Source organism: Haliotis rubra, unplaced genomic scaffold, assembly GCF_003918875.1.
Source record: "Haliotis rubra isolate DU_JTF1 unplaced genomic scaffold, ASM391887v1 Scf1570, whole genome shotgun sequence".
In the NCBI taxonomy this organism is placed as follows: domain Eukaryota; kingdom Metazoa; phylum Mollusca; class Gastropoda; order Lepetellida; family Haliotidae; genus Haliotis; species Haliotis rubra.
In genome coordinates, this window is record NW_025765526.1 from 67,261 (window position 1) to 94,922 (window position 27,662).

The window sequence follows — 27,662 nt, forward strand, 5'->3', positions numbered from 1 at the left end:
GAGTCTTGTGTTGGATATGTAACAAGCCATATATAATTTTACATACTCAACCAGATTAAAAACTTGAGACTAGCAAAATTTAATCTCACAATGTAATTAGTGTGTGAGTTAAATTATGAAAATAGATGTGAATTTTACAGCTGTCGTTTAGGTCACAACATAATTCTTAAAAGTGATGAAAAAGTGATGAAAAGTGATTACCGCATCGTTTTATTGGAAAAGAAATGCAAGACGTTCTATGATCTCCAACGCGAACTTCACACTTATGAAATAGAAGAAGGCAATAACGACCTCCTAAGAAAGCCGTGACGGCAACTCAACATCTTCTCATGAGCAGGAGAACCTGTCGGAACACTCTGACCTCCATTGGTCAACAAGCGTCTGCTAAAACTCTTGCAAGGTGTGGGGTTGGTTCGTCTGTGGCGCACTTCCCAGTTAATCCCGAATGTTCGATCGTGTTCGTGGAAAGGGAACGCCTGTCCATGACGTCAACTCCCCGGCGTTAAGTAAGCAGTACGCTCTTCAGAAGTTCAATATGGGGCGTAGCGTTTTCATGTTGAAATGCCAGTCCAGGATCAAGGACTGGGGTCAAAACATGATCCTGATACTGCATGACAGTAAGATTTCCTCGGAACGAATTGAGACCCCTGGCACAAAACGCTCCTCCAATACTTACGAACTTATCTTAAACGTTGAACATGATGAAATTGCGTCAGGATAGGTTCTGTGTATGGTTGTTCTCTGTATGGTACTTGCAGTGCGCCCTCGATTTCTGATGTCTGTATTAGCCTACGACTTCTGAACAACTGTCTGCGAGTGGAGGTTGCAGTCACAAAACAGTTGCGGAAATGACGTAAAAAGATCTGTAGGCCCCTGTGCATTGTAAAGGTAAAAATTAGGGTCATTACGCAGGTCATCATAAAATTTACATTCAGAGATAAAATGAACTTCATTTGTCCCTGGACTATGCACTTTCTGATGACTACAGAGCAGGTCCGGTTTCACAAAGCGATCGTAGCGATACCACTGTCGTAAGTGCATGTTCAAGTATGGGATCATCTTAGCGCTTTGATCGCTTTGTGAGGGCCAACTTGCACTAAGCTAGCTTAGAGCTACGCTGATCGTAACCCACATACTCTAATATAGGCTTAATATAAGACGGTCTTAGCGCTAAGATCCCTTTGTGCAAGTGGGCCCTTGGCTTGTGCAACTGCTGCAACGGATTCTCCAACGATCACGTTGCTCATTTGTAAGGTGCGTCAAAGTAACATTTTTATAAAACTTCTAATTTTGATGCATTTCTTGTTAGCATTCCAATAAATGCGCAATCGCTAAGGTGATCACGTAACTCGCAACACCTGATTGTATATTTTATGTTTTCAGGTTGGAAGCCAAAACCACGTTCAAATAGCCTACATGCCGTTCCCGTTTGTATGGCACAAGATACTAAACAGAATTATACCCCTTAAGGTTATTACTAGTAATGCGGGTATAACGTTTGTAGTTTGGCTGAGTATACATCAGGTGTCAAGGCTGACTGTGTCGGGAAAGTTCAGCAAAAACGGTGGTATCAGGGTCTGGGCATCTGGGAATCTTGAAGAATTGAACACAAGGCTGGTTCTCACTGAAGGCAACACTACTACAGCGAATATCTTCTGGCAATTACATTGTTTAGGTCAAATGGGCATACACGTATTGTCACTGAAAATATAGGTGTACTTTCTTTTTGACGTCGGTATACACACACACGCACATGAACCGACGTTTCAATTACCGGAAACTGTTCCCTCAAGCCCCGAGTTCACGGACGCATGTACCCACTGAAACCTACAATGTGGTTTCCGGCAGAAATATTGTGGGCCATGAAAGTCAGCAATACCGTTTCTTCAGTAATTTGCCAACATCCATTATTTTGAAGAATGATGTCTATGTCGCGAAGTTCGTAATATTCAGTATCTTGTTGATACAGTTTACGAAGTATCTGACATATTTGTGAAATTCAACACCTTGCTGTTCAGTTTTCCTTCTCGTGACCATCAATCGGATGTGTTCCTGTGTTCTGAAAACAACCTGGAACCGTTCTTAGGAGCTCAATTACTTCATAGAACAAATATTCAGGCTCTCAATTACTTTTTGTCTGAATAAAAATCTATGGTGTAGTAATGTAATTTTAAACACTTTAATACGGTCTATTGTACAGAATGGCCATGTGTTTTTCCTTTGCGAACATCTGTCCTACTTCCTGGATCAAGAAAAGTCAACAATTACAGTGACTGGTGGAGATGTTGGTGGTAGTAGCAAATACTGAGGTTTGATTCCCTTCTTCCTGCACTAGATCAAGAACTGACACTGTGTTTCTTGCAGCAGCAAATTCTTCTTCCAGACCATGCTAAACGAAGACCATACTACCCGGAGACCCCCCTCGTCCCAGGACCTGATCATTCCGAGAGAGTCCCACCCCAGGAACGTTCTTCACCGACGTTCTCACCTGCTACCCGTGAAGGTCCGGGTTAGATATGGTCTTCAGCAAGCCATGCTTGTAAGAGGCAACTAACTGGATCGGGTGGTCAGGCTCGCTGACTTTGCTGACACATGTCATCGTATCTCTTGTGAAGCTTGTGAAGTTGATCGCTGGATTGCCTGGTCCAGCCTCGATTATTTACAGACCGCCGCCATTGAGCTGGAATATTGTTGAGTGTGGCGTTGAACAATAAACAAACAAACCACAGAAAAAATCTGCTTCCTAACGGTATAGTATGAGGACGCTGTTCCACCCTGCCTGTTCTCCCCTGTGGCAACGTTTCACAAAGTGTACTACGTGCATCGTGCCAAGGGCCTCGCAGATATATTCCTTGGTCGTACTGCAAACGGATTTGCGGTTTGCACGCCTCAATACATACCGTTAGAATCTGGGAATTAATTATTTAGTTCATGTATCAAGTACTTAAAGTTAATAGAGAGACACCCATGCTTTTATTCTTTGACGAGCAGTATGCCAGTATTATGTAAATGACATCTGTTGAGAGACTACATCTTCCATTTAAAAATGTGAGTATATCTCCATGCCGAGTTCAGTATCCAATGTCTTGTATGTGACAGTGTGTCTTGAGGGAATTACCTCTTGAGTGAACGAAGGGAAATATCAGCATCAATGTTCCGGAACTTTTGGTACCCAATATATAAACAATAAATGGGATGGGAAGGTTCCTATAGAATGAAACGATTCTTAGTAAGGCTTTTGTGCCGATGGCCTGGAAGCGCAGCCTTATCACAGATAATCTTTGACACGAACTAAAATTACAGTACACAATAGAAAAAGATTAAAGTAAAAACATTAATGCTTGTTTGTTTGTTGTTTAACGCCGTACTTAGCAATACATCCAGCTATACGCCAGCGGTCTGTAAATAATCGAGTCTAGATCAGACAACCCAGTGATTAACAACATTAGCATCGATCTACGCAATAAAGATGCGATGACATGTGACAACCAAGTCGGAAAGCTGACCACCCGATACCGTCGATTATACGACAAGCATGGGTATATTGAAGACAAATTCTAACCCAGATCTTCATGGGTCTATTGAATTACTATCTAATACTAGTTGCCCCATAGCTCTTGAAATGGATAGGGACAATACATACATGGATTTCACTTTTGAGACGTGTGATGAGGCGGACATGCCCACTTCCGGATGCTGGTAGCTATTCAGAAGAAATCAGGACAGACCGCAACTTTTCTACTAGTTCATTTGATGAATATAATGTCCAGTCACTGTGCTCATTAATGTACATACAAAAATATTTTAAAATATATTCTGAATTACGTCTGCTGGGAACATAAAGATAATGCTACGTAGAAAGAAAGAAAAAAAAACTTAGGTTAACTTCAATTCCATGCAGGTCCTATTTATGTAACCACGTCTCTCTTATCTACCAGCCATACAAAGTTTGAGATAACATGGAATGAAGTACATGTTTCCAAACGTCCTGGTACAGGTGCCCGTTTTCAGATAAGCAATAGTCTTGAGAATTCTTTGTACACATTTGGTGATTCAGTTTTGGGTGATCCATACAATTCTTCCTAAGAGTGCGATTTGCAAGAACACGTGTGTTGGTCTTTAAATGATACACGTGCTTTACCTCAAAACTAAACAAAATTAAAACCCACACCCACACTGCATCCAAATCCACATCCCAAACCAGCCCGACCCCACCCACGCATACACAACCAACCCCGATCATATTGCACATCCAACACACCCCACGGACACTACATAACCTACCATATCCTTTTCCACATCCACTGCACCTCCTAACACAAACCCACCCATAACCAAACCCACACCCCCTACACAGTCAAATATAGTACACCAACGCTGGAGAACAAGCAGTTTCAATTTTCTTACGAAATATACCCATTTAAGCATTAAGGCAAAATCTCAGGGAATACCTATATGAATCGATCACTAAAGTCAGATTCTGACACCGGGTAGACAAAGTAGACATGTCCTGCCGTGCTGGTATACCATGTTATAACCATGTGATCTTCAACATACTGCAAACACTGGGTACTTCTGCTTGGACTCCCAAAATGCTCTGTGTGTGTAGATGCACCTCCAGCGTCACAGCCACAATGATGCTCTGTTCGACTGACCCCGTGGGAGCAACGTTCCATTGTTGACACAGGGGTGTTTGCAAAGAGGCTAACATGTCCCGCCGAACAGGTATAACACCCTATAGACATGTGATCTTCAACAGTGTTTCATACGACAAACACTGGGTACTTCTGCTCTGACTCCCCAAAGGCATTTTGTATGTAGATGCCCCTCTCAGCTTCACAGCCACAAAGATGTACTGTTTGACTGACCCCTTGGGACCAAAGTCGCATTGTTAATTATTGCAAAGGCCTTCGCTATTCCTTTTGACTGCACACGTACCCAATCACTGGTGAACTGAAGGGAATACATTTATGGTCAGGTAAACAAGTACAACATGCATAGACTACATACAAAAATGCTTCTCAGGCACATTTATGTTCTACCCACCTCGCTGTTTCTTGCAGATTTTCCAGATGATATGTTGATCAGGTATTAAAAGTCGAGTTTCACTTAGTGAGAAGCGTTGATTTTCAAAATATTTTCTGCCCAATTCCGAGCGAAACAGTGAGCACTCGACGGACGGTAGGACATAAAAATATATTTTGAAACAAAATTAGCATAGAGAGGAACCCCAACACATGGACACTGTGACATTGAATACGGCTCATGATACATTGTCAGTTCTTTAGCATTATTTCATGGATAACGGAGTGAGCTTCATGTGAATGTTTACTGTAAATAGAAACATATCATCTAGGAGATATATTCATTTGTAACCGACGGCGTTAGCCTGAGGTTTCAAATGAACTATTCCCGTGCTTCAAATACTCAATAACACCCGGCCAACACGTGATGTTTATCGACATTGTAAAGACAAAAGTAAACCAAAAGGCCCACATGGGTTTTACTGTCTGCTCTCATTGACATCGAGTACGGGTACAGCAGTGAAGTGTCATCAGCTGGCCGTTTCAGCTGGTTCCCATGGTAGCATCTGGGACTGCTCATTTGTGACGTCATTCCGACTTTTCGTCACAATATGAATGACGTCACCACTGTTGACGCAACAATACAATGGTGTAGGCGATATTTGTACGTGTCAATACGCAGTGAATAGTCTTGCAGTTTCCGGTTTTTCAACTAATCAGATTAAAGAACACGGTGACTTTTGGTTTACAATTAGGATTTAAAGTGACGTACCAATATCCGGAAACATCACATTTTGTAGCATAATACAGATATTCTTGTTGCACGTTGTTATTTGATCATACCATTTTTGAAGGGTATATTATTTTTAATATCGGAATAAATACAACCCGGATAGATTGTGTAGTTCTTGTAAACACATGTCTTTCAAACCCTTAGAGTAGCGTGATTGATCTTCTTAGAATAAAAAGAACATGTATTGCAAGTATAATGTAATTTCAATTTTATGATGAAATGTAAATATATTTATCAAAAACAAAACAATTTTTTTAAAGGACACGTATGTATGAAGGTCACGCGCTCATGGGTTTGTAAGTCACAGATTGGCTAAAGTCAGTATTGGAAATCAACCAATCTGACACATGCAGCCACCTTAGCATGCGGCGTGATGAAGTGCTGGAGCTCCCATACTTCCGGAAACACCGGAAGTCACTGCCGTCGAATGAGAGATTCCACTTTCTGTATCAGGCAGGATTCGTAATTCGTTTAGGCTTAACAGTATTATCCCGTCCAACGTTTATTCCATAAGGCTATATTTTCCAATTGACAGGTTTTCCACCTATAATGCATACCAATGCTGTGAAGTTACCGTACACGAAATTCATACGAGTGCATTTTCATATGAAATATGGCGACGAAGTTTTATTGAATTTTCATCTACTCGTTTTCATATATTAATTTGGTTCCAAAGGGTGACGAGGATGAGATTTTATGTTTTTGTTTCCGTTGGTTAACAGAATTAACTAGTGTATTGGGTGCGCGATTTAAAGCTTACCAGCTGTAGTTGCAAATAATAATTATGTCATCTGATTGGGACCTCATGACAACAAGGACATCAAAATGGTCTGCATACCTGAAGTTCTTCCGGTTTTATTAATTTGGATACTTTTGTATTAGAGGTAACTGACCGATACATAAATATAGGTGTCACCTCAAGCTATTGTCAACTCTGGAACATCACTGGGTGGTGTGGTGGCCTATTGGTAATAGCCTCAGTTCGTCTCGCCGAAAATTCGGGTTCGATTCCCACATAGTTATAATTAGTGATACCCATATGTAGTGTTTCCAGTCATGTTATTGTTGGAATATTGATAAACGGGGTGACGGCGTATTACCATAGTCAAGGGATAACGTGATTGGCTCGTAAGGACCAAGACCGGGTTCGTATCCCCATATGGGTGAAACCCATTTATGGCGCCTCCTACCCTAAAATAACTATACTTGCTAGATGGAAAAAATGTAATGATGACAGAAACAGCGAGATAGGTAGAAAGATACATAGAGCTGATACGTTAATTGCAAAATCAGCATCACCCATCGATAATGCATCGATCTGATCGTATTACAAATATCGATTTGTATACCGCAGGGATGGTTAAGTAGAGTAAGCGGTAGCAGGGGTAGTGTACTACTGGCTGTCGACAGTGATGACTCTGCAAGTCGACCGGCAGTAACAACACTGGCAACTGCGCGGGATTAAGTGAACCACAACATCGTTGCAATGAGTTCTTTGGAGATTGTGTTAAAGATATAAACATGCAGGGGAAACCTTTACTGGAGTGACACCACAGCTGGGGTAAGTTCACTGACTCTTTATTAAAAGCACAAGTTCATGGGAAGAGCGAATTTCTCCCTTTTCAAAATATGCCTTAAGACATCGATGTTCCACTTGACCGTTGAATAATTTCTTTGTACGTTAGATTCACAATTTTAACAGAAAAAGACTTATGAATCATAAAATTAAGCCCAGTTTATGGCATGTAGGGACTTTTAAAGGTGAAGATAAAAAATATTTTGACTAACATTCGATGCATATCGCTGTAGGGACTCGGATAATGGGATTAATAGAAGCTGCTCCACCAAGCTTAAACCTTCGGAAACTTCATACCCACCGGCCATTTGACAATTTGATTATTTTTCCAGTAATATAGTATTACTGTTTCACACATAAATGCCAATGGGTTGGATTATTAAATGTATAATTAGAAGTGATGAAAACCATCGTAAAATTCTATTAAAAAGAACAGGTAGTTTACAGACTCTAACATTACACAGGGGGGTGCCATCGATCTTGTGCGCTTTATTGATTGTTCTGATAAATATCTCATCCACCCAGTTAACAATGAAGTGACTAGAACCGAACAACCAGGATGCAATCGCTGAGACAAATCGTTACTTGTCTTGTCGTTAATATTTCATGATGGTTTGGATCAAGGAAGTCCTCTGCAACTGGATCGGCGGGTTTTATTAGTGTTGTCAGTCTCTGGGCAGAATCCGCAGTGGGCACATGCAACAAATCATGCATGCTGCTACTGCCGGTGTTGTTTTGAACATGGACGCGCGCTGAACGAGGCTTATTTTGTAATTACTAGAAGCATTTTTTGTGGAAGGTAAATTGTTGTACGAGGTTTGCTTGGTGGGTAGGGGTTGGTGAATGAGGTTTGCTTGTTTGGTTGATGGTTGGTGTACGAGATTTGCTTGGTTGGTTGAGGATTGGTGAATGAGGTTTGCTTGGTGGGTGGAGGGTTGGTGTACCAGGCTTGCTTGGTAGGTGGAGGGATGATGAACGAGGTTTGCTTGGTGGGTCGAGTGTTGGTGAATATGGCTTGCTTGGTGGGTGGAGGGTTGGTGCACGATGTTTGCTTGGCTGGTTGAGAGTTGGTGTACGAGGTTTGCTTGGTGGGTGGAGAGTTGGTGCACGATGTTTGCTTGGCTGGTTGAGAGTTGGTGTACGAGGCTTGCTTGGTGGGTCGAGTGTTGGTGAATATGGCTTGCTTGGTGGGTGGAGGGTTGGTGAACGAGGCTTGCTTGGTGGGTTGAGGGTAGGTGAACAAGGCTTGCTTGGTTGGTTGAGGGTTGGTGAACGAGGCTTGCTTGGTGGGTGGAGGGTTGGTGAACGAGGCTTGCTTGGTGGGTTGGGGGTAGGTGAACAAGGCTTGCTTGGTGGGTGGAGGGTTGGTGAACGAGGCTTGCTTAGTGGGTGGCGGGTTACTGAACGAGGCTTGCGTGGTGAGTGGAGGGTTGGTGAATATGGCTTGCTTGGTGGGTGGAGGGTTGGTGAACGAGGCTTGCTTGGTGGGTTGAGGGTAGGTGAACAAGGCTTGCTTGGTGGGTGGGGGGATGGTGTACGAGGCTTGCTTGGTGGGTGGAGGGTTACTGAACGAGGCTTGCTTGGTGGGTGAAGGGTTGGTGACGAGGCTTGCTTGGTGGGTGGAGGGTTGGTGAATATGGCTTGCTTGGTGGGTGGAGGGTTGGTGAACAAGGCTTGCTTGGTGGGCGGAGGGTTACTGAACGAGGCTTGCTGGGTGGGTGGAGGGTTGGTGTACGAGGATTGCTTGGTGGGTGGAGGGTTGGTGAACAAAACTTGGTGGGTGGGGTTAGGAATATGGCTTGCTGGGTGGGTGGAGGGATGATGAAAATGGCTTGCTTGGTGGGTGGAGGGTTGGTGTACGAGGATTGCTTGGTGGGTGGAGGGTTGGTGAAATATGGCTTGCTTGGTGGGTGGAGGGTTGGTGAATATGGCTTGCTTGGTGGGTGGAGGGTTGGTGAACCAGGCTTGCTTGGTGGGTGGAGGGTTGGTGAACGAGGCTTGCTTGGTGGGTGGAGGGTTGGTGAATATGGCTTGCTTGGTGGGTGGAGGGTTGGTGAATATGGCTTGCTTGGTGGGTGGAGGGTTGGTGAATATGGCTTGCTTGGTGGGTGGAGTGTTGGTGAATATGGCTTGCTTGGTGGGTGGAGGGTTGGTGTACGAGGATTGCTTAGTGGGTGGAGGGTTGGTGAATATGGCTTGCTTGGTGGGTGGAGGGTTGCTGAACGAGGCTTGCTTGGTAGGTGGAGGGTTGGTGAACGAGGCTTGCTTAGTGGGTGGAGGGTTGGTGAATATGGCTTGCTTGGTGGGTGGAGTGTTGGTGAATATGGCTTGCTTGGTGGGTGGAGGGTTGGTGTACGAGGCTTGCTTGGTGGGTGGAGGGTTGAGTGAATATGGCTTGCTTGGTGGGTGGAGGTTGGTGAATATGGCTTGCTTGGTGGGTGGAGGGTTGGTGTACGAGGATTGCTTGGTGGGTGGAGGGTTGGTGAACAAGAGCTTGCTTGGTGGAGTGGAGGTTGGTGAACGAGGCTTGCTTGGTGGGTGGAGGGTTGGTGAATAGGCTTGCTTGGTGGGTGGAGGGTTGGTGAATATGGCTTGCTTGGTGGGTGGAGGGTTGGTGAATATGGCTTGCTTGGTGGGTGGAGGGTTGGTGAATATGGCTTGCTTGGTGGGTGGAGGGTTGGTGAACGAGGCTTGCTTGGTGGGTGGAGGGTTGGTGAATATGGCTTGCTTGGTGGGTGGAGGGTTGGTGAATATGGCTTGCTTGGTGGGTGGAGGGTTGGTGAATATGGCTTGCTTGGTGGGTGGAGGGTTGGTGAATATGGCTTGCTTGGTGGGTGGAGGGTTGGTGAAAAAGGCTTGCTTGGTGGGTGGAGGGTTGGTGAATATGGCTTGCTTGGTGGGTGGAGGGTTGGTGTACGAGAGTTTGCTTGGTGGGTGGAGGGTTGGTGTGAATATAGCTTGCTTGGTGGGTGGAGGGTTGGTGTACGAGGATTGCTTGGTGGGTGGAGGGTTGGTGTACGAGGTTTGCTTGGTGGGTGGAGGGTTGGTGAATATGGCTTGCTTGGTGTGTGGAGGGTTGGTGAATACAGCTTGCTTGGTGGGTGGAGGGTTGGTGTACGAGGTTTGCTTGGTGGGTGGAGGGTTGTCGAATATGGCTTGCTTGGTGGGTGGAGGGTTGGTATACGAGGTTTGCTTGGTGGTGGAGGGTTGTCGAATATGGCTTGCTTGGTGGGTGGAGGGTTGGTGTACCAGGCTTGCTTGGTGGGTGGAGGGTTGGTGAACGAGGCTTGCTTGGTGGGTGGAGGGTTGGTGAATATGGCTTGCTTGGTGGGTTGAGGGTTACTGAACCAGGCTTGCTTAGTGGGTGGAGGGTTACTGAACGAGGCTTGCTTAGTGGGTGGAGGGTTACTGAACGATGCTTGCTTGGTGGGTGGAGAGTTGGTGAATATGGCTTGTTTGGTGGGTGGAGGGTTGGTGAATATGGCTTGCTTGGTGGGTGGAGGGTTGGTGAATATGGCTTGCTTGGTGGGTGGAGGGTTGGTGAACATGACTGGCTTAGTGGGTGGAGGTTTGGTGAAAAAGGCTTGCTTGGTGGGTGGAGGGTTGGTGAATATGACTTGCTTGGTGGGTGGAGGGTTGGTGAATATGGCTTGCTTGGTGGGTGGAGGGTTGGTGTACGAGGTTTGCTTGGTGGGTGGAGGGTTGGTGTACGAGGTTTGCTTGGTGGGTGGATTGTTGGTGTACGAGGATTGCTTGGTGGGTGGAGGGTTGGTGTACGAGGATTGCTTGGTGGGTGGAGGGTTGGTGAATATGGCTTGCTTGGTGGGTGGAGGGTTGGTGTACGAGGCTTGCTTGGTGGGTGGAGGGTTGGTGAATACGTGGCTTGCTTGGTGGGTGGAGGGTTGGTGTACGAGGCTTGCTTGGTGGGTGGAGGGTTGGTGTACGAGGATTGCTTGGTGGGTGGAGGGTTGGTGTACGAGGATTGCTTGGTGGGTGGAGAGGTTGGTGTACGAGAGCTTGCTTGGTGGGTGGAGGGTTGGTGTACAAGAGCTTGCTTGGTGGGTGGAGGGTTGGTGTACGAGGCTTGCTTGGTGGGTGGAGGGTTGGTGTACGAGGTTTGCTTGGTGGGTGGAGGGTTGGTGTACAGGAGGATTGCTTGGTGGGTGGAGGGTTGGTGTACTTGGAGGATTGCTTGGTGGGTGGAGAGTTGGTGTACGAGGTTTGCTTGGTGGGTGGAGGGTTGGTGTACGAGGATTGCTTGGTGGGTGGAGGGTTGGTGTACGAGGATTGCTTGGTGGGTGGAGGGTTGGTGTACGAGGATTGCTTGGTGGGTGGAGGGTTGGTGTACGAGGATTGCTTGGTGGGTGGAGGGTTGGTGTACGAGGATTGCTTGGTGGGTGGAGGGTTGGTGTACGAGGATTGCTTGGTGGGTGGAGGGTTGGTGTACGAGGATTGCTTGGTGGGTGGAGGATTGGTGTACGAGGTTTGCTTGGTGGGTGGAGGGTTGGTATACGAGGTTTGCTTGGTGGGTGGAGGTTTGGTGTACGAGGATTGCTTGGTGGGTGGAGGGTTGGTGAATATGGCTTGCTTGGTGGGTGGAGGGTTGGTGAATATGGCTTGCTTGGTGGGTGGAGGGTTGGTGTACGAGGTTTGCTTGGTGGGTGGAGGGTTGGTGAATATGGCTTGCTTGGTGGGTGGAGGGTTGGTGAACGAGGTTTGCTTGGTGGGTGGAGGGTTGGTGTACGAGGCTTGCTTGGTGGGTGGAGGGTTGGTGTACGAGGATTGCTTGGTGGGTGGAGGGTTGGTGTACGAGGATTGCTTGGTGGGTGGAGGGTTGGTGAATAGGCTTGCTTGGTGGGTGGAGGGTTGGTGTACGAGGATTGCTTGGTGGGTGGAGGGTTGGTGCACGAGGATTGCTTGCTTGGTGGGTGGAGGGTTGGTGTACGAGGATTGCTTGGTGGGTGGAGGGTTGGTGTACGAGGATTGCTTGGTGGGTGGAGGGTTGGTGTACGAGGCTTGCCTGGTGGGTGGAGGGTTGGTGAATATGGCTTGCTTGGTGGGTGGAGGGTTGGTGTACGAGGATTGCTTGGTGGGTGGAGGGTTGGTGTACGAGGATTGCCTGGTGGGTGGAGGGTTGGTGAATATGGCTTGCTTGGTGGGTGGAGGGTTGGTGTACGAGGCTTGCTTGGTGGGTGGAGGGTTGGTGTACGAGGCTTGCTTGGTGGGTGGAGGGTTGGTGTACGAGGATTGCTTGGTGGGTGGAGGGTTGGTGCACGAGGATTGCTTGGTGAGTGGAGGGTTGGTGGACCAGGCTTGTTTGGTGGGTGGAGGGTTGGTGTACGAGGATTGCTTGGTGGGTGGAGGGTTGGTGTACGAGGTTTGCTTGGTGGGTGGAGGGTTTCGTGTACGAGGTTTGCTTGGTGGGTGGAGGGTTGGTGAACGAGGTTTGCTTGGTGAGGGATGGGATGTGTTTGGGGGCCTGCATTTATTTTCTATCTAGGTTTGCCAGCACCTGTACTTGATTGTTTCAAGGGGCATGGGATATTTTTGTTGCAGATTACCCAGACACACAATGATGCAGCTGTTGGTGTGTGTACTCTCTACATTAGTGGCCACAGGTAAGCAAGTTAAGTCTGAAAGGAAACTGGTGAATATGCCAATGAGGTGCTTGCGCGTCTGAGTGTGCGTGTGCGTGTGAGTTTGTGTTTGCATGTGGCATGTGGTAGATTGTTTTCATACGTCGTTAATTTAGAAAACTAAATGATTAGGCTGCCTTTAGCAACAATATCACAACAAGGAGCACCTATATTGGGTTTCACCTATTGTACCAATGGAATGAAATCTTGGCCGTCGACTTGACATGAGAACGCTTTATACACCTCTGTTAACGAACCGGAAAATACATATTTGTGATAGTATGTCGAAAGATAGAACAGAAATAGTTTGACTGGAACCAAAGTCCTAAATACGCACGATTGATCATGTTTCCCTTTCTGTCCGCCGACAGCTGTGGGCAAGTTTAACTGTCGTCGGGACGAGAGCATGTGTCTCAATGACTCCAACTGCAACGATGACGACGGTATCTGTCAGTGCTCTGCACTCTACAGCGGAGTCGACTGCAGCATCGTGGAAGGTAAGATATACATAACTGGCATTCAAAACTGGAAAACTCGTATTTTCACATTTTTAGGTTGGGCAATGTTTCAACTTTAGTTTCACTTGGGAGAAAAACCTAAAGTTATGCATGTCTCAGACGTTTACCAAACGTGAAAAGAATGCGCACGGTTTAGCTGCTGACAAATGTACTCTTACAGACAAAAACTTGTATGCTATGGGTTTGTTCATACATTGTGATTTGTTAACGTAGACACATGAATATGTTGATCTTGTTACATGGATATGTATACACATCATGATTAATTACGCACAACCGGGTTTTCGAATATATGCTTCCTTGAAAAAAGACTGAGATGTATAGTAGTAAATTGACAAACAATTCGACTGACACTACCTTCACACTGTAGCCACCCACACCCATTTCTTGACCTTTTGTGAAGAAATCTAAAAACATTCAACCGACGCTGATAAGTATCAGCCCGACGCTGACGCAATGAATTGGTCTGTTTATTTCTATGCAGTGAAAAACATTAAAGCCAATCTTGAAATCAAGACTGTCTCTGCTGTCGGTTTTTGGAGTATCGATCCCTCTCAAGGATAAGACCCGTGAAGATTCGGGGTAGAATTGGTCTTCGACCTATGCCTGGCGTAGGAGGCGACTAACGGGATCGGGTGGTCAGGCTCGCTGACTTGGTTGACACATGTCATCGGTTCCCAATTGCCAAGATTGATGCTCGTGCTGTTGATCACTGGATTGTGTAGTCCAGACTCGATTATTTACAGACCGCCGCCATATAGCTGGAATATTGCTGAATGCGGTGTTAAACAACAAACAAACAAGGATGACATTGGCGAAGCAACTCTCATGATTAGACGAAGGATTTTCAACATTGGGATCTTCCAACATTTTTATCAAGTGTCTGGGTCAGATCTTTCAGCTTTGAAGAAGCTTTGTTCCATCCAGACCTCTTCGAAACAGTCTCAGCATCTATTTATTGTACAAGTGAATCTAGTTAATTATGGACAGAGAAGCTTCTTTGAAGCATCAGTTCAGTGGGACAATCTTTCCCTTGAATTCCGTACTTCCACAACCTATTCCACCTTTAGAACTGCTCTCAAGACCAATCTCTTCCATCAAGCTTTCAACTATACCTTTCTCCCATGGCTGCGCTTTGAGTATGTTATTGAACATTGACAAGCGAAGCTCAAATTGACCTCGGGGGTCTTACCTGACGGCCAAGGTAATATCAAAGGTGTTCAGTTGGATTTAGATCAGGATTATGTTATTATGTTTAGCAACTGGATTTGAATAAGACTCATTGATTTCCAGCTGAAAAAGAACAAAGTCTGTGCTCATCCGGTCCTTGTCTTAATGGCGCCACGTGCAGCTCAGACTCGTCAACATACAAGTGCCACTGTACGGATAATTACTTTGGAACAAATTGCGGAACTTTGAGATGTAAGTTCAGTATAAGTGGGAGGAAGTAATGTTTGTTTGTCACGGGGGTCAGTGAGGGTTGACTTATTAACCTGGAGAGGTTCGTAATTCTTTGAATCTCCAAAAACTATTAACTGTGAGTAAGATTTAACGCCGCTTTGTGCAGTATTGTAGTTACATCATACCGAGCTCTGTGCAGTATTGTAGTTACATCATACCGAGCTCTGTGCAGTATTGTAGTTACATCATACCGAGCTCTGTGCAGTATTGTAGAGCTCTGTGCAGTATTGTAGTTACATCATACCGAGCTCTGTGCAGTATTGTAGTTACATCATACCGAGCTCTGTGCAGTATTGTAGTTACATCATACCGAGCTCTGCAGATTATTGTAGCAATATTGCAGTTAATCACAGCGCGCTCTGTGCAGTATTAAACATATGTAGTTAAATCACGCGCTCTGTGCATTATTATAGTTAAATCATATCAGGCTTTGTGCAGTATTGTAGTTATATCACAGCGAGCTCTGTGGAGTATTGCAGTTAATCACAGCGCACTCTGTGCAGTATTAAACATATGTAGTTAAATCACTGCCCGCTCTGTGCATTATTATAGTTAAATCATATCAGGCCTTGTGCAGTATTGTAGTTATATCACAGCGTGCCCTATTGATGTCCTTGGAAAGCCCGAAGTAATGCAGGCCTCGGATATTTGGCAGTTTTGTGAAACCACGAGCCTATGTATATTGATGTGAAACGTAGTAACATGATCGAACCTTGGATTCGAACCCACAGTCATTGGTTTCTGTGTGCCCAAGGGACGCACTTCGAAAATCTGTATCACCCATGCCCCTCTACTGATGTAGGTTCGAATCTCTGTTTACAGACAGCATCATCTGCGTTTCGACACCAACGCCTCGGATGACGCTCAGGATAACGCCGCAAGTCCCAAGTTTTAATGGCACAATCTTCGTTGAAGGGAAGGTCAAAACTACAGCATGTCACATGACCTTAGTATCTGGCACGACCCAGACGTACGAGCTGACCCTCACTCACATTCACAGCACGTGCGGGAACGCTGTCCACAACGCCAGTGTGAGTAATGTTCAAAGCATCTTCTGCAGTTTATGTATTGCTGGTTGATGGATTTAAAAATATTCTCGACGTTGAAGTGCACTGTTTAAAGTGTCGGTGTCCACAAGGCAGGTGAGACTTACGTTCAAAGCTTCTTGTCCAGTTAAGATGATAGCTGAATGATGTATAATAGACCCCAAGTAGCTTTGACGTCCAAGTGCACTGTTGACAGTGTCGCAGTCCACAACGCAGGTGCGAGTTATGTTCACAGCATCTTGCGCAGTTAGGATGATAGCTGAATGATTTATAAAAGACCCACGTAGCCTTGACGTTCAGTGGTACTGTTGATAGTGTTGGTTCGTGCTCATCTGACCCTGATTCGAATATTAACAGTCATGACCAATGAAGGACACAGTCAGTCACACACAAGATGTACCATCACGTATCGCCCATTGAATACACCTCTGCTGATTGACCACAGTTGTATCAGCTTTATCAACCTTACCGAAGTAGCCACTGCATTCCACGTTAAAAAGCCAAAAGAACATCCGATGAGATGCTTGATGGGCATTTGGAAGTTGGAAGGTAACATAACAACGTATGGTATGGATTTACAACTTCTTAAAATTTACAACACGACGTTTCTGGGCTACTTCTTGCCCCTTCATCAGGTGAATGTGTTGTAAATATTAAAGACGTCGTAAATCTATACCATACGTTGTTATGTTACAATACAACATCCTATATTAATCCGCAAGCCAATAGCTTCTGTGCCAAATTTGAGATAGGCTCTGACACCATTGCAAACGGTTTCTGTGCTGAATTTCAGAACAGTTGGCTTGTCAACAGTTTCTGCAGGGAATGGCGTTAAGATTTTCTAAATTTTTTTCAGACCGACTCCAACACTAGGAAGTTTTACGTTTTGTTTGCCAGCAACAGCATCGTGTTGACGTCCGACGAGGTGGTGACTGCTATCTGCGACGACACCCACAGCACAGCAGTCACCTTCCAACTCAGCAACATCGACATTGACGGGTACAGCACAGATTTAAGAATACGAGTGTGCTACTGATTAGATGCCTCACACTGTAAGTGTGGGTGTGAATCCTAGATGGGACTGAGCTCCAAACGGACAAGAATGTGTACGTTACTGAGAAATTGAATTACCACTTGTAACACCTCAGCGCTGTTGAAACAACATGAGGCGTTAAGGCGTACACAGAATGGGTGTTTATATTCTTGCTGTACAACCGTGAGACAGGGCGAACAGTGAGTGAGTGAGTTTTAGTTTTACGCCGCTTTCAGCAATATTCCAGCAATATCACGGCGGGGGAGAGCAGAAATGGGCTTCACATGTTGTGCCCATGTGGGGAACCGAACCCGGGTCTTCAGCGAGCAGAGTGAACACCTAAATCACTTAGCTATCCCATCGCCCCGTTAGGGCGAACAGTTTACACACAGTTTACAGAGTCCGACAGGGAAGGCCGGCGAAGTCAGACTGACACTTGGGCAGTATATGGCTGAATTGGCTGGTCAGTGTCCGCCCCTCCTTGTCCCTTGCCTTCTGCTTGTCTGTCCGCACTCTTCCACCTGTCTGCCGGCTTCCCTTGTCTGCTTTTAAAGGCAGCTCAAGGACTAACAATCTGCTTAGGTCGGCAATCCTTAATGACATAATCTGCTCACCTGGTAATATGTTGCCGAGGTCGCCAAGTGTACACGACAATCAGTGTTATTCTGTAAAACATGTGTAACTTGTGTGAGTTCTTAACCACTGACATATTGTCTGCTTCAACGTCCTAGTATCTTGAGTCCTGTCGGGGTGGACATGAGCATCAAAGATGAAGACGTGAATCTAACGCTGACGGTATTAGGCAGCCCCGTCTCCAGCAGCGTCAACCTGGGTGACGACATCAACGCTACTATAGAAATGACGGTCGCTGGTATGCTTAGTAAGTAAGACATCACCCCAAATGATGATATCACAGATCATGTTTTTATTGTTTTACGCCGAAGTCAGCATCGGCCCGGTTATATCACGGCAAACTGTTGAATAACCTTACTTGGAACTGACAACACGAACCAGTGTTTGGTATTAGCTGTAGGCCAGTGAGCACTCTATCCAATTTAGCCGCTAAATGTTGCCAGTTTAGTGTTTTGAGACCAGCAAGATGGTAAAAATGCGACCTATTCTATTGAAAGTAGGAAACACACGCTGATATCGATAGTGTTAGGGGGCCAGAATATATGACCTTAACACCAGAGAATAACCACATTCCGGTATCGGCCGAACAGATTCCATTGAGGCGAGTTAGTGGTGAAAATTGTATTGATGGATCACTGAAAATCTGTGATATTACAAGGTGTTTCAGGGCGGATCCAGGATGTTTTAGAGGTGGTGGGGGTGGGGTTTGGTGTTGGGATGGTGCACATAAATCATACTTTTGGGGGAAAATGCTCCTCAGGGAATATTTTTCACTCACTCACCTCAAACGATGATGTTCCAGAGTTTGAGGCCCTCCGTGTCGAAGGTTGTGTAGCCAGCAACACACTGACAGGCGGAGACTTGAAGTCGGTCAGATTCATCGCGGCCAGGTGAAGTCAATATACTCTTTGGACACACAACGTTAACACCGACATTACACAAATACCTCTGTACAGTCGAGGGGTGGTGGGGTAGCCAAGTGGTTAATTCGTTCGCTAGTCATGCCGAAGACCCGGGTTCGATTCCCAACATGGGTACAATGTGTGAAGCCAATGTTTGGTGTCCCCGGCGTGATATTGCTGTAATATTGCTAAAAGCGGCGTAAAACTAAACTCACTCACTGTATCTCCTCCAGCTGTCCATCCAGCGACGTCGACATCGTCATGATACAGAAGCCAAAGAAGGACTCTGATACCAAGGTGAGCTTCGTCTACGACGCTTTCAAGTTCACCAATCAGGACGCGGTGTCGGTGACGTGCACTGTCAAGATGTGCACAGAGGCGACCACGTGTGGAGCGGTAAGTCATCATCAGTTGTGAAGATCTGATGCTATTCCCAACTGTAACTTGTACCGCATGTTCCCGTGTTTTTTTCTGGTGAGTGAGTGAGTGAGTGTGTTGGGTTTTACGCCGCTTTATTCCAGCAATATCACGCCGGGGGACACCAAAAATGGGCTTCACACATTGTACCTTTATGGGGAATCGACCCGGGTTTTGGGCGTGACGAGCGAACGCTTTAACCACTAGGCCACCCCACCGCCCCTTTTTTTCTGGTGAAGGTGCGTGTGTTTGTGATTTGTGCCGCCGATGGGGATCGATGTGTTTACCATTTTGCGTTTATCTTTTTTTGATATGCCGGTTTTAGAAGATACCTATTATAGATATAGAAGGGGATTTGTCGTGTTTATTCGCCCAGAGGCACTGTTGAACATTTTCAGTGACGTCCCTCATCTCGGGTAACATATGTGATGTCGACAAACTGAGCATCACAATCATAATCAGGGCCTTGATCGTTTCGAAACGATCTTAGACTACACATTATCGTAAAATCCTAATAAAATAGTATACTGCGGCAGCCTATTTTGAGAAATGCCCTTAGACTAAAAGGCCACCTGTGTCCCTTACAACACAGCATGTTGTGTCCTTAGGCTAACAAACAACACCAGTTCCTTTACAACTCCTTAGACCAACAGACCACAACTGTCCCTGAAATACACAACACGCTGTGTCCTTAGACAGACTACACCAGTTCCTTTACAACACAACACGTTGTGTCCTTAGACAGGCCACATCAGTTCCTTTACAACACAACACGCTGTGTCCTTAGACCAACAGACCACGCCAGTTCCTTTACAGCACAACACGTTTTGTCCTTAGACCAACAGACCAAACCAGTTCCTTTACACCACAACACGTTGTGTCCTTAGACTTACAACACAACACGTTGTGTCCTTAGACCAACAGACCAAACCAGTTCCTTTACAACACAACACGTTGTGTCCTTAGATAAACGGACCACACCAGTTCCTTTACAACACAACACGTTGTGTCCTTAGAGTAAGGGGTCACCTGTGTCCCTTAGCTGCACGAAACATTGTATTTTTAGACTTCCCGCCCAGCTGTGTCTTTCCTCAGCACAACACGTCGTGCTACATTAAACTAACGATCCACAGTGTCCCTTTACTGCACAACAAAGTCCTATGAGTATAAAACAAAAAACCCTAAGAACATTTCATGTCCCGTCAACAGGTCCAGTGTGGTAGCGAGTCCCAGCCCTACACCGGTTACGGGAGGAAGAAGAGAGTGGTACAGTCAGGCATTTTCCTGGAGAAGACGGTCCGGACGACATACCGTGTACAGACGGTCGGCGTACAGCGCACCAACAGTACTCAAGGTACACTTTCAACTCATTGTAGAGAGTTTGGGATTCCACACTTTGTTAGGGGTAGTGACGTAGCCAAATGGTTGAAACGTTCGCTCATCCCGTTCGAAGTCCCGGGTTCGGGTCCCCACATGGATACAATGTGTGATATTGCCGGATTGTTGCTTAATGCGGCATAAAACAATATTCACTCCACACCCTGTAGAGTTAGTTCATTCAAACGTCTTCTTAATATACTGGACAAAATAAGTTAGGATATTGGTATATTTATGATTGATATTTTATCAGTGTGTCAATGAATAAATAGATCATTATTCATAATTTCAAAATTTACATATATCCCTAACTATTTTTGTCCAGTATATTTACTGTGAAGGTTAGAATTGGTCTTCAGCTTAACCAATGCTTAAGAGGGAACTAACAGGATCGGGATAATCAATATATCGATCATATTGTTCTGGTAAAATTTGGGGGTAAATGTACACTATCTTCTTGAAACGTTCAATTTACCACATATATCATCAATTCTGAAACACAAGTTTGTCTGTTCCATAGACCGACATATTCTCTTTCTTCAGAAGTTAGAAAGACCTGTGCCAATACCAATTCCTCAAATCCCCTTAAACTGTCCAAGAGATCGAATATCCAAATAATTATTGCAGTTGTTTCGTCACTTCACGACAAGACGGGTACATTTCATCAGTTAATACTGCCAGTGATCAGTCAATCACTGACGATCTTCAGTTTTGAAATGTGTTCATTTATGTTTTTTCAGTACAAGGCATCTTCGTTAGCAACAGAGGAAATGACGTCCCACTGAGCTTCAACATAGTTGGTTCGGCAATTGTTCTTGTGCTGTTTTTATGAAAAGTGGTTCAGTGTTCCCAAGTCATCAGAGGGTTGTGTACGAGAGACAGGGGGATACTTGGTCATGGTTCTTTTAAAATCATGGGACCTTGTCCAAAGAAGATCAATTTCCATACCCTTACCACCCCCGATTATCCAGGGTTCCATGCCTTTTATGACTCTTTTAATAGTCACCCGTGAAGATCCGGGTTAGAAGTGATCTTCAGTAACCCATGCTTGTCGTAAGAGGCGACTAACGGAATCGAGGTGGTCAGGCTCGCTGACATGTCATCGTATCCCAATTGCGTAGATCGATGTTCACGCTGTTGTTCACTGGATTATCGGATTATCTGGTCCAGACTCGATTATTTACAGACCGCCTCCATATAGCTTGACTTTTGCTGGGCGTAAGTCTAACTCTCTCACTCAACTTTAATAGTCTTGGGTTGAGAGTCACTGTTCACTTTAAGACTAACCTATTGTTTCTATGTCGTGAGGGAGGGGTACTGCAGCCCAGTACTGAAGCGTTCGCCAAAGTGCTCGGGTTCCATTCCATAGATGGGTACAACGTGTGAAGCCCATTTCTGGTGCCTCCCGCCGTGATATTGCTGGAATATTACCATCTGACCCACACAGTGTCTTGAAATTATGTCTGCTTCACAGGTAGTTTTAGCGACGTGTTACTTGGAACTAAAATCCATCTACTGAACCGTATAGACAGGTCGAGGACATGCATCACTAAACAATGGGAATGCACTGTAAAATCGAGGACCCGTCCTCACGTTAAACTCAAAATCATTCCACAAATGATATTTACACACAATAGAGAGCTCTTTATGGGTTTATTGCAATTTAATTCCAGAAACCGCTATCTACCTATTAGAGTAGATAAACTGACATTGTGCATTCTCTATACCGAGGAAAAATTAATGAATAAATATTGCTTCACGCAACATCAACAAGCTTCCATTCGAGTACCTGATGACATTCGTCACAACTCGTCACTTTCCATAACCTCCAAGAAGATCGGCTTGTCCCGGAATAACACGAGTTGATCACGAATGATCTGATGAAACACAACAGTGTACCGCATGTATGTAGACTATCACTTTGTCTCTGGAAGTATATTTTTAATAAATTATATATGCTCCATTTAAAATGAAAAGCAGATCCTGTGTGATGGGAGAGAAACCTGGGAAATCTAGATTTGCTTCAAGGGCTGAGCGGAAGGGAAAATAACATGGTGTAGGGACTATGAGGCACGCTTAAAGTATCAAGCTAACCACATTAGTATGGTGGCTGATTAGGGCCATCGCTTTCTCGCCTTAAAATTCGGAGGCGAGAAAGCGAGAAAGCGATATCACGAGACGAGAAAGCGATAACACGAGACGAGAAAGCGATAGCACGAGACGAGAAAGCGATAGCACGAGACGAGAAAGCGATAGCGCGAGACGAGAAAGCGATAACGCGAGACGAGAAAGCGATAACACGAGACGAGAAAGCGATAGCACGAGACGAGAAAGCGATACCATTACGCGAGAAAGCGATAAAGCGAGAAAGCGATAGAGCGAGAAAGCGAGAAAGCGAGAAAGCGATAGAGCGAGAAAGCGATAGAGCGAGAAAGCGATAGAGCGAGAAAGCGATATTACCCACAATTCATTGCTGTCTGCGCATGATCGACTGCAAACGGGAGCTCAGTCGCCATCGTAATTTCTGGATAGTATTAAATGGTTTTCAGTAATGTTCTTGCCCACGAATGGCGGTGTATGACTAGACTTTTAGAAAATATCTTATAGAGATGTAGACTTTCCTTTGACATGCAATTTGCACGTATGCAATAGTCATATCGTGAAATAACGGAAACGTTCATTTTGTGATGTGACTTAAGGAATTACATATTATTTGACATAACTGGATTCGAATTGTCTTAACCAACTTAATCACACCAACCAATTGAATTGTTTCTTTGATGGGCATTTTAGATTTTGAGTTGATGAAGAATAATGACAATTATATTGATATACAACTTCTTTTATTCTGTGGAGGCGACGTTTCGACATAGATTCTAATGTCGTTGTCAAGCAAGTGATACATGAGTAACAAATTGAGAGAATATATACATGAGTTAAGTTATTACGGTAGATAGGGATGAGTTGTTTATACATTAAAATGAGGTTGATGTACAACGCTTGTAGAAGAGATTGAGTAAGTTGATTGAATCCAGAAGGGTGATATACAAGGACTGAATTAGAATTTATAGGAGGCCAGGTGGATGTATATACAAAAAGATGGGTTTGATGTACATAGTTGAATTGAAACAGATAATGTACACAAGAAATATTATTGATTACTTTATCAAGTAATAATAGGCATTGGGAATGTACTATCCTTCATCTCTGTTGAGGGCGGATCATATCTTCTTGATGTGTACTGCTTCCAAAAGTTTCCGAATTTTCTAGTCTGACTGGTTCTTTTTTATGGTTTTCTTTGAATTATGATGTTGTGTGAGAAATGTGTCGGAAGTGCCAGATGAACGAGAGGGACCTATGACAAATAAGGCATTGTGACGAGTATATTTTCATGTCAATTTCCACCATGAGTGGCCACCACTAAGACAATCAACCACATCCAAACCATCATCCTAAAATAAAATCACCGAGTGAGTGTGTGAATTGAAATACATGTATATGTCGCCTAAGAGCAATATTCATGTTTTTAGGTTCATTGTTGATGGTTTTGTGGACGCCATATTGTACGCCATCAGTTCAATTCCAACTTAATGGAATGGTGAGTTACACTTACATTTCAAACAAATTGGAGCTTTGTTTCTTTTGCAGCTCAGTTTATTACATATACATCACATTCAGAGAGTTTTGAAGTATGTGACACTATAAATGAGCTGTATGTAGACAATTCAAAAATAATTATCAGTTCTCGCTGTTTGGTTATAGGTGGAGGAATTAGAAATGAGGCATGGGAACTTAACCGTTTATGTTTATGTCACTTTATTGTATTTCAGGGTGATCAAAATACAGCTGTAGTTTCTTTGAATTAATAAAAACGATGAAATTTATTAACTGAAGAACTTCACCTACATGAACCCAATTCGCTCCTACCCGAAGATAGAGAAGACGCACGTGACAGTAAAGCACCTTGGTACCTCAATGTAGTAACAGAACCATTCCACAGTCAATGGTGTAATCTAAGCAAATAAAAGGATGCAGTCAAACGTTCGTCTAATCAAAGCTGAAAATAGTACGCAGTTAAACGCTGGTCTAGCCATATATAGTGAACTTCTTTGGATGGCATTTAGAAGTTGCGTGTGCTAACAACGAGGAAAGTTATATGGATATACAACGCCTTTATTATAATGTAAGAGACATTTTGGTCCGCCAATTTCAAACCTGTTCTGCCATCAAAATATCTATCAAAACCCATCTTTTCCGCCATGTTTTCTTCTGGCAAAAGTTAGATTATAGACATGTTATACCAACAACTGGTTTTCTACAATATATTATTACCCTCCGCCGCCATTTTGACTGTATGTAATAATTGATGTGTGATATGTACCTTTATACCACCATTGGTGGTCTATTGAGAATAAAAAGTAAAGTAAAGGCTACAGCTTGATGGTCGCATAGGTTTGAAAAGCTGATTAGTGTATCCAGTTAATCTTTCGTGTAACATTTTCAGTTTCCAGAGGAGGACTTGAAACTCGTTCAATATATGGAACTATCTACCTGTATCATCTTGTTTTATAACCTGGTCAACTCATGTCAAAACGATTCAAATCAAATAGAGCAATAGGTGGCATTCACTGGGATGCAGACAAATAAACCTCCTACACATCTACAAAACATTTATCTTGTAATACAGGAGTGAGTCGCTCCGTCCTTCTCTATCCCCAACTAAACTCCTTACAATATATTAAAAAGCCACAGGTGCAAAGATCAGTACCTACTACCTATTACTTACTAGAAGAAACCAAATGACTCAATAACTACCAGACTGGTCAGAAAATAAAATATCAGAATATATACAGAATAAACCCTTTAAAACATCCCTATCAGCAGCTACACATTACAGTGTAAACTCGATTATCCAGACTAACTTCACAATGTCAAGGCACACGCACCACACGTTTCAAAACATAAACATAAACACCGTACCCTGGCTCCCAGCCCTACTTTTTAACATTTAACCTCAATTCATCTATTTAGTAGACTCCTTATGAGCTTATCAGCAACAGTTTAACTGTTCTGCACAATAAGTCACAATATACTTTACACCACTTACTTAGTTGAACTCGTATAACGCAATCAACTTCCCACCTTCTTAGCGTCCGTCTTCTTCAGCTCCCCATCTCCAAACTAACGCATTTTCAATATACAGGTGTTTATCATATAAGTGCTTTATTCTCAAGCAATAATTTTATTACGTTTTGGTTAAACACACCTACCACGTCGGTCGATGAATTGTGGCACTGTCTCAAGTCGATAGTTGGGAGTTCGGGGACGACAGACATATACATATGTACACAAGCCATTCTTGTAGAAGTATGAGAGGTTATGGCACATACATTTAGAACAATACCTTTTCCACATAATAGTAGATATATATATGTGTGAAATATGCAACATTAAACGACCAGATGAAAGGCACATGGTGCAAAATTCCACCACGGATACAATACAGCCCGACGGGAGTTGGTTTTGGTTGGTCTGTTGTTAACACCGCACTAGGCATTATATTACAGCTATATGTAGCGATCTGTAAATATTCGAGTATGGACCAGACAATACAGTGATCGTATTATGAGCAAAACGCCACGGAAAGTTGGGTTACGATGACATTGTCAACCAACCAAGTCAGCGAGCCTGGACCACCCGATTCCGTTAGTCACCTTTTACGACAAGCATGTGTTGCTGAAGACCAATCTAGCCCGGATCTTCACGGTAACATGGGGAGTAGGCAAATGTAGCTTAGCCCAGTGAAAAACAGAGCTCATAAAACAGGACTCATAAAATACCTAAAGGTATTAAGAGCAGTTATGGGCGTAAACTTCTGTGTTTGTATAACACGATGCAACGGGTACATTCTTATTCTCCATCGAGTGAATGAAAGCTGAAGACGTACAGTGATAAACAAACAGTGATAAGATAACAAGGGGAAGCCAGTACTTAATTAGCGCTAAATTGCAGGGTTGATGGACAAATGGAAGCCAGGATTGTTAATCCCGGCATGAATAATGAGATAACAATGGTGGCATTTAACAAGGAAATGACAATAAAGAAATGCAAGCCAGGAATTAATCCAGACCTCATTTCAACGAAAAAACACTCGGTTTCTGGTGTTATTGTTGGATTATTGTTTGGACAAGTCAAAGGATTAATTACAAAAATGCCACAGAATTCGAAAGCATGTTCATTTTGTTTCTATACGATTAAACCAAATGACAATAAAGCCTCCTGTTGGATTAAATCATACGCAGGTTAGACGTCATGTCCAGACAGGGCAGAATTATGTGAAATATCGCTTTCTCGCTCTATCGCTTTCTCGCTTCTCGCTATCTCGCTCTATCGCTTTCTCGCTCTATCGCTTTCTCGCTTTATCGCTTTCTCGCTCTATCGCTTTATCGCTTTATCGCTTTATCGCTTTATCGCTTTATCGCTTTATCGCTTTATCGCTTTATCGCTTTATCGCTCTATCGCTTTCTCGCTCTATCGCTTTCTCGCTCTATCGCTTTCTCGCTTTCTCGCTTTCTCGCTTTCTCGCTTTCTCGCTTTCTCGCTTTCTCGCTTTCTCGCTTTCTCGCTCTATCGCTTTCTCGCTCTATCGCTTTCTCGCTCGCTTTCTCGCTTTCTCGCTTTCTCGCTTTCTCGCTTTCTCGCTTTCTCGCTTTCTCGCTTTCTCGCTTAATCCAACAGGAGGCTTTATTGTCATTTGGTTTAATCGTATAGAAACAAAATGAACATGCTTTCGAATTCTGTGGCATTTTTGTAATTAATCCTTTGACTTGTCCAAACAATAATCCAACAATAACACCAGAAACCGAGTGTGTTTCGTTGAAATAAATGAGCGCTCTTAAAAAGTCTGTAAAAAGGATAACAATCATTTAATTTATTGTTACATCACTAATTAGGTCTGGATTAATTCCTGGCTTGCATTTCTTTATTGTCATTTCCCTTGTTAAATGCCACCATTGTTATCTCATTATTCATGCCGGGATTAACAATCCCTGGCTTCCATTTGTCCATCCACCCCACCAATTTAGCGCCATTAAGTACTGGCTTCCCTTGTTATCTTATCACTGTTTGTTTATCACTGTACGTCTTTAGCTTTTCTGTTTCCTAGTTTCTAGTCTCTTCATTCACTCGATGGAGGATAAGAATATATACTCCGTTGCATCGTGTTATACAAAACAGAAGTTTACGC

At 44.1% G+C, this 27,662-nt stretch overlaps 1 protein-coding gene and 1 long non-coding RNA gene across 2 annotated transcripts; both read left to right on the forward strand.

The window, feature by feature from the left end:
• Positions 1–7,233: 7,233 nt before the first annotated feature.
• On the forward strand, positions 7,234–21,248 carry LOC124271101 (EGF-like domain-containing protein 1). The gene is made up of 11 exons (XM_046706172.1): positions 7,234–7,378; positions 12,950–13,011; positions 13,401–13,526; positions 14,841–14,969; positions 15,831–16,039; positions 16,911–17,053; positions 17,819–17,967; positions 18,523–18,610; positions 18,856–19,018; positions 20,249–20,393; positions 21,157–21,248. The coding sequence occupies exons 2-11, from the start codon at positions 12,966–12,968 to the stop codon at positions 21,246–21,248; spliced, it is 1,290 nt and encodes a 429-aa protein (XP_046562128.1). The 5' UTR covers positions 7,234–7,378; positions 12,950–12,965.
• Positions 21,249–21,691: 443 nt separating this feature from the next.
• On the forward strand, positions 21,692–22,186 carry LOC124271099. The gene is made up of 2 exons (XR_006896944.1): positions 21,692–21,730; positions 21,891–22,186. It is a non-coding gene; the product is annotated as an uncharacterized LOC124271099 (long non-coding RNA).
• Positions 22,187–27,662: the final 5,476 nt, after the last annotated feature.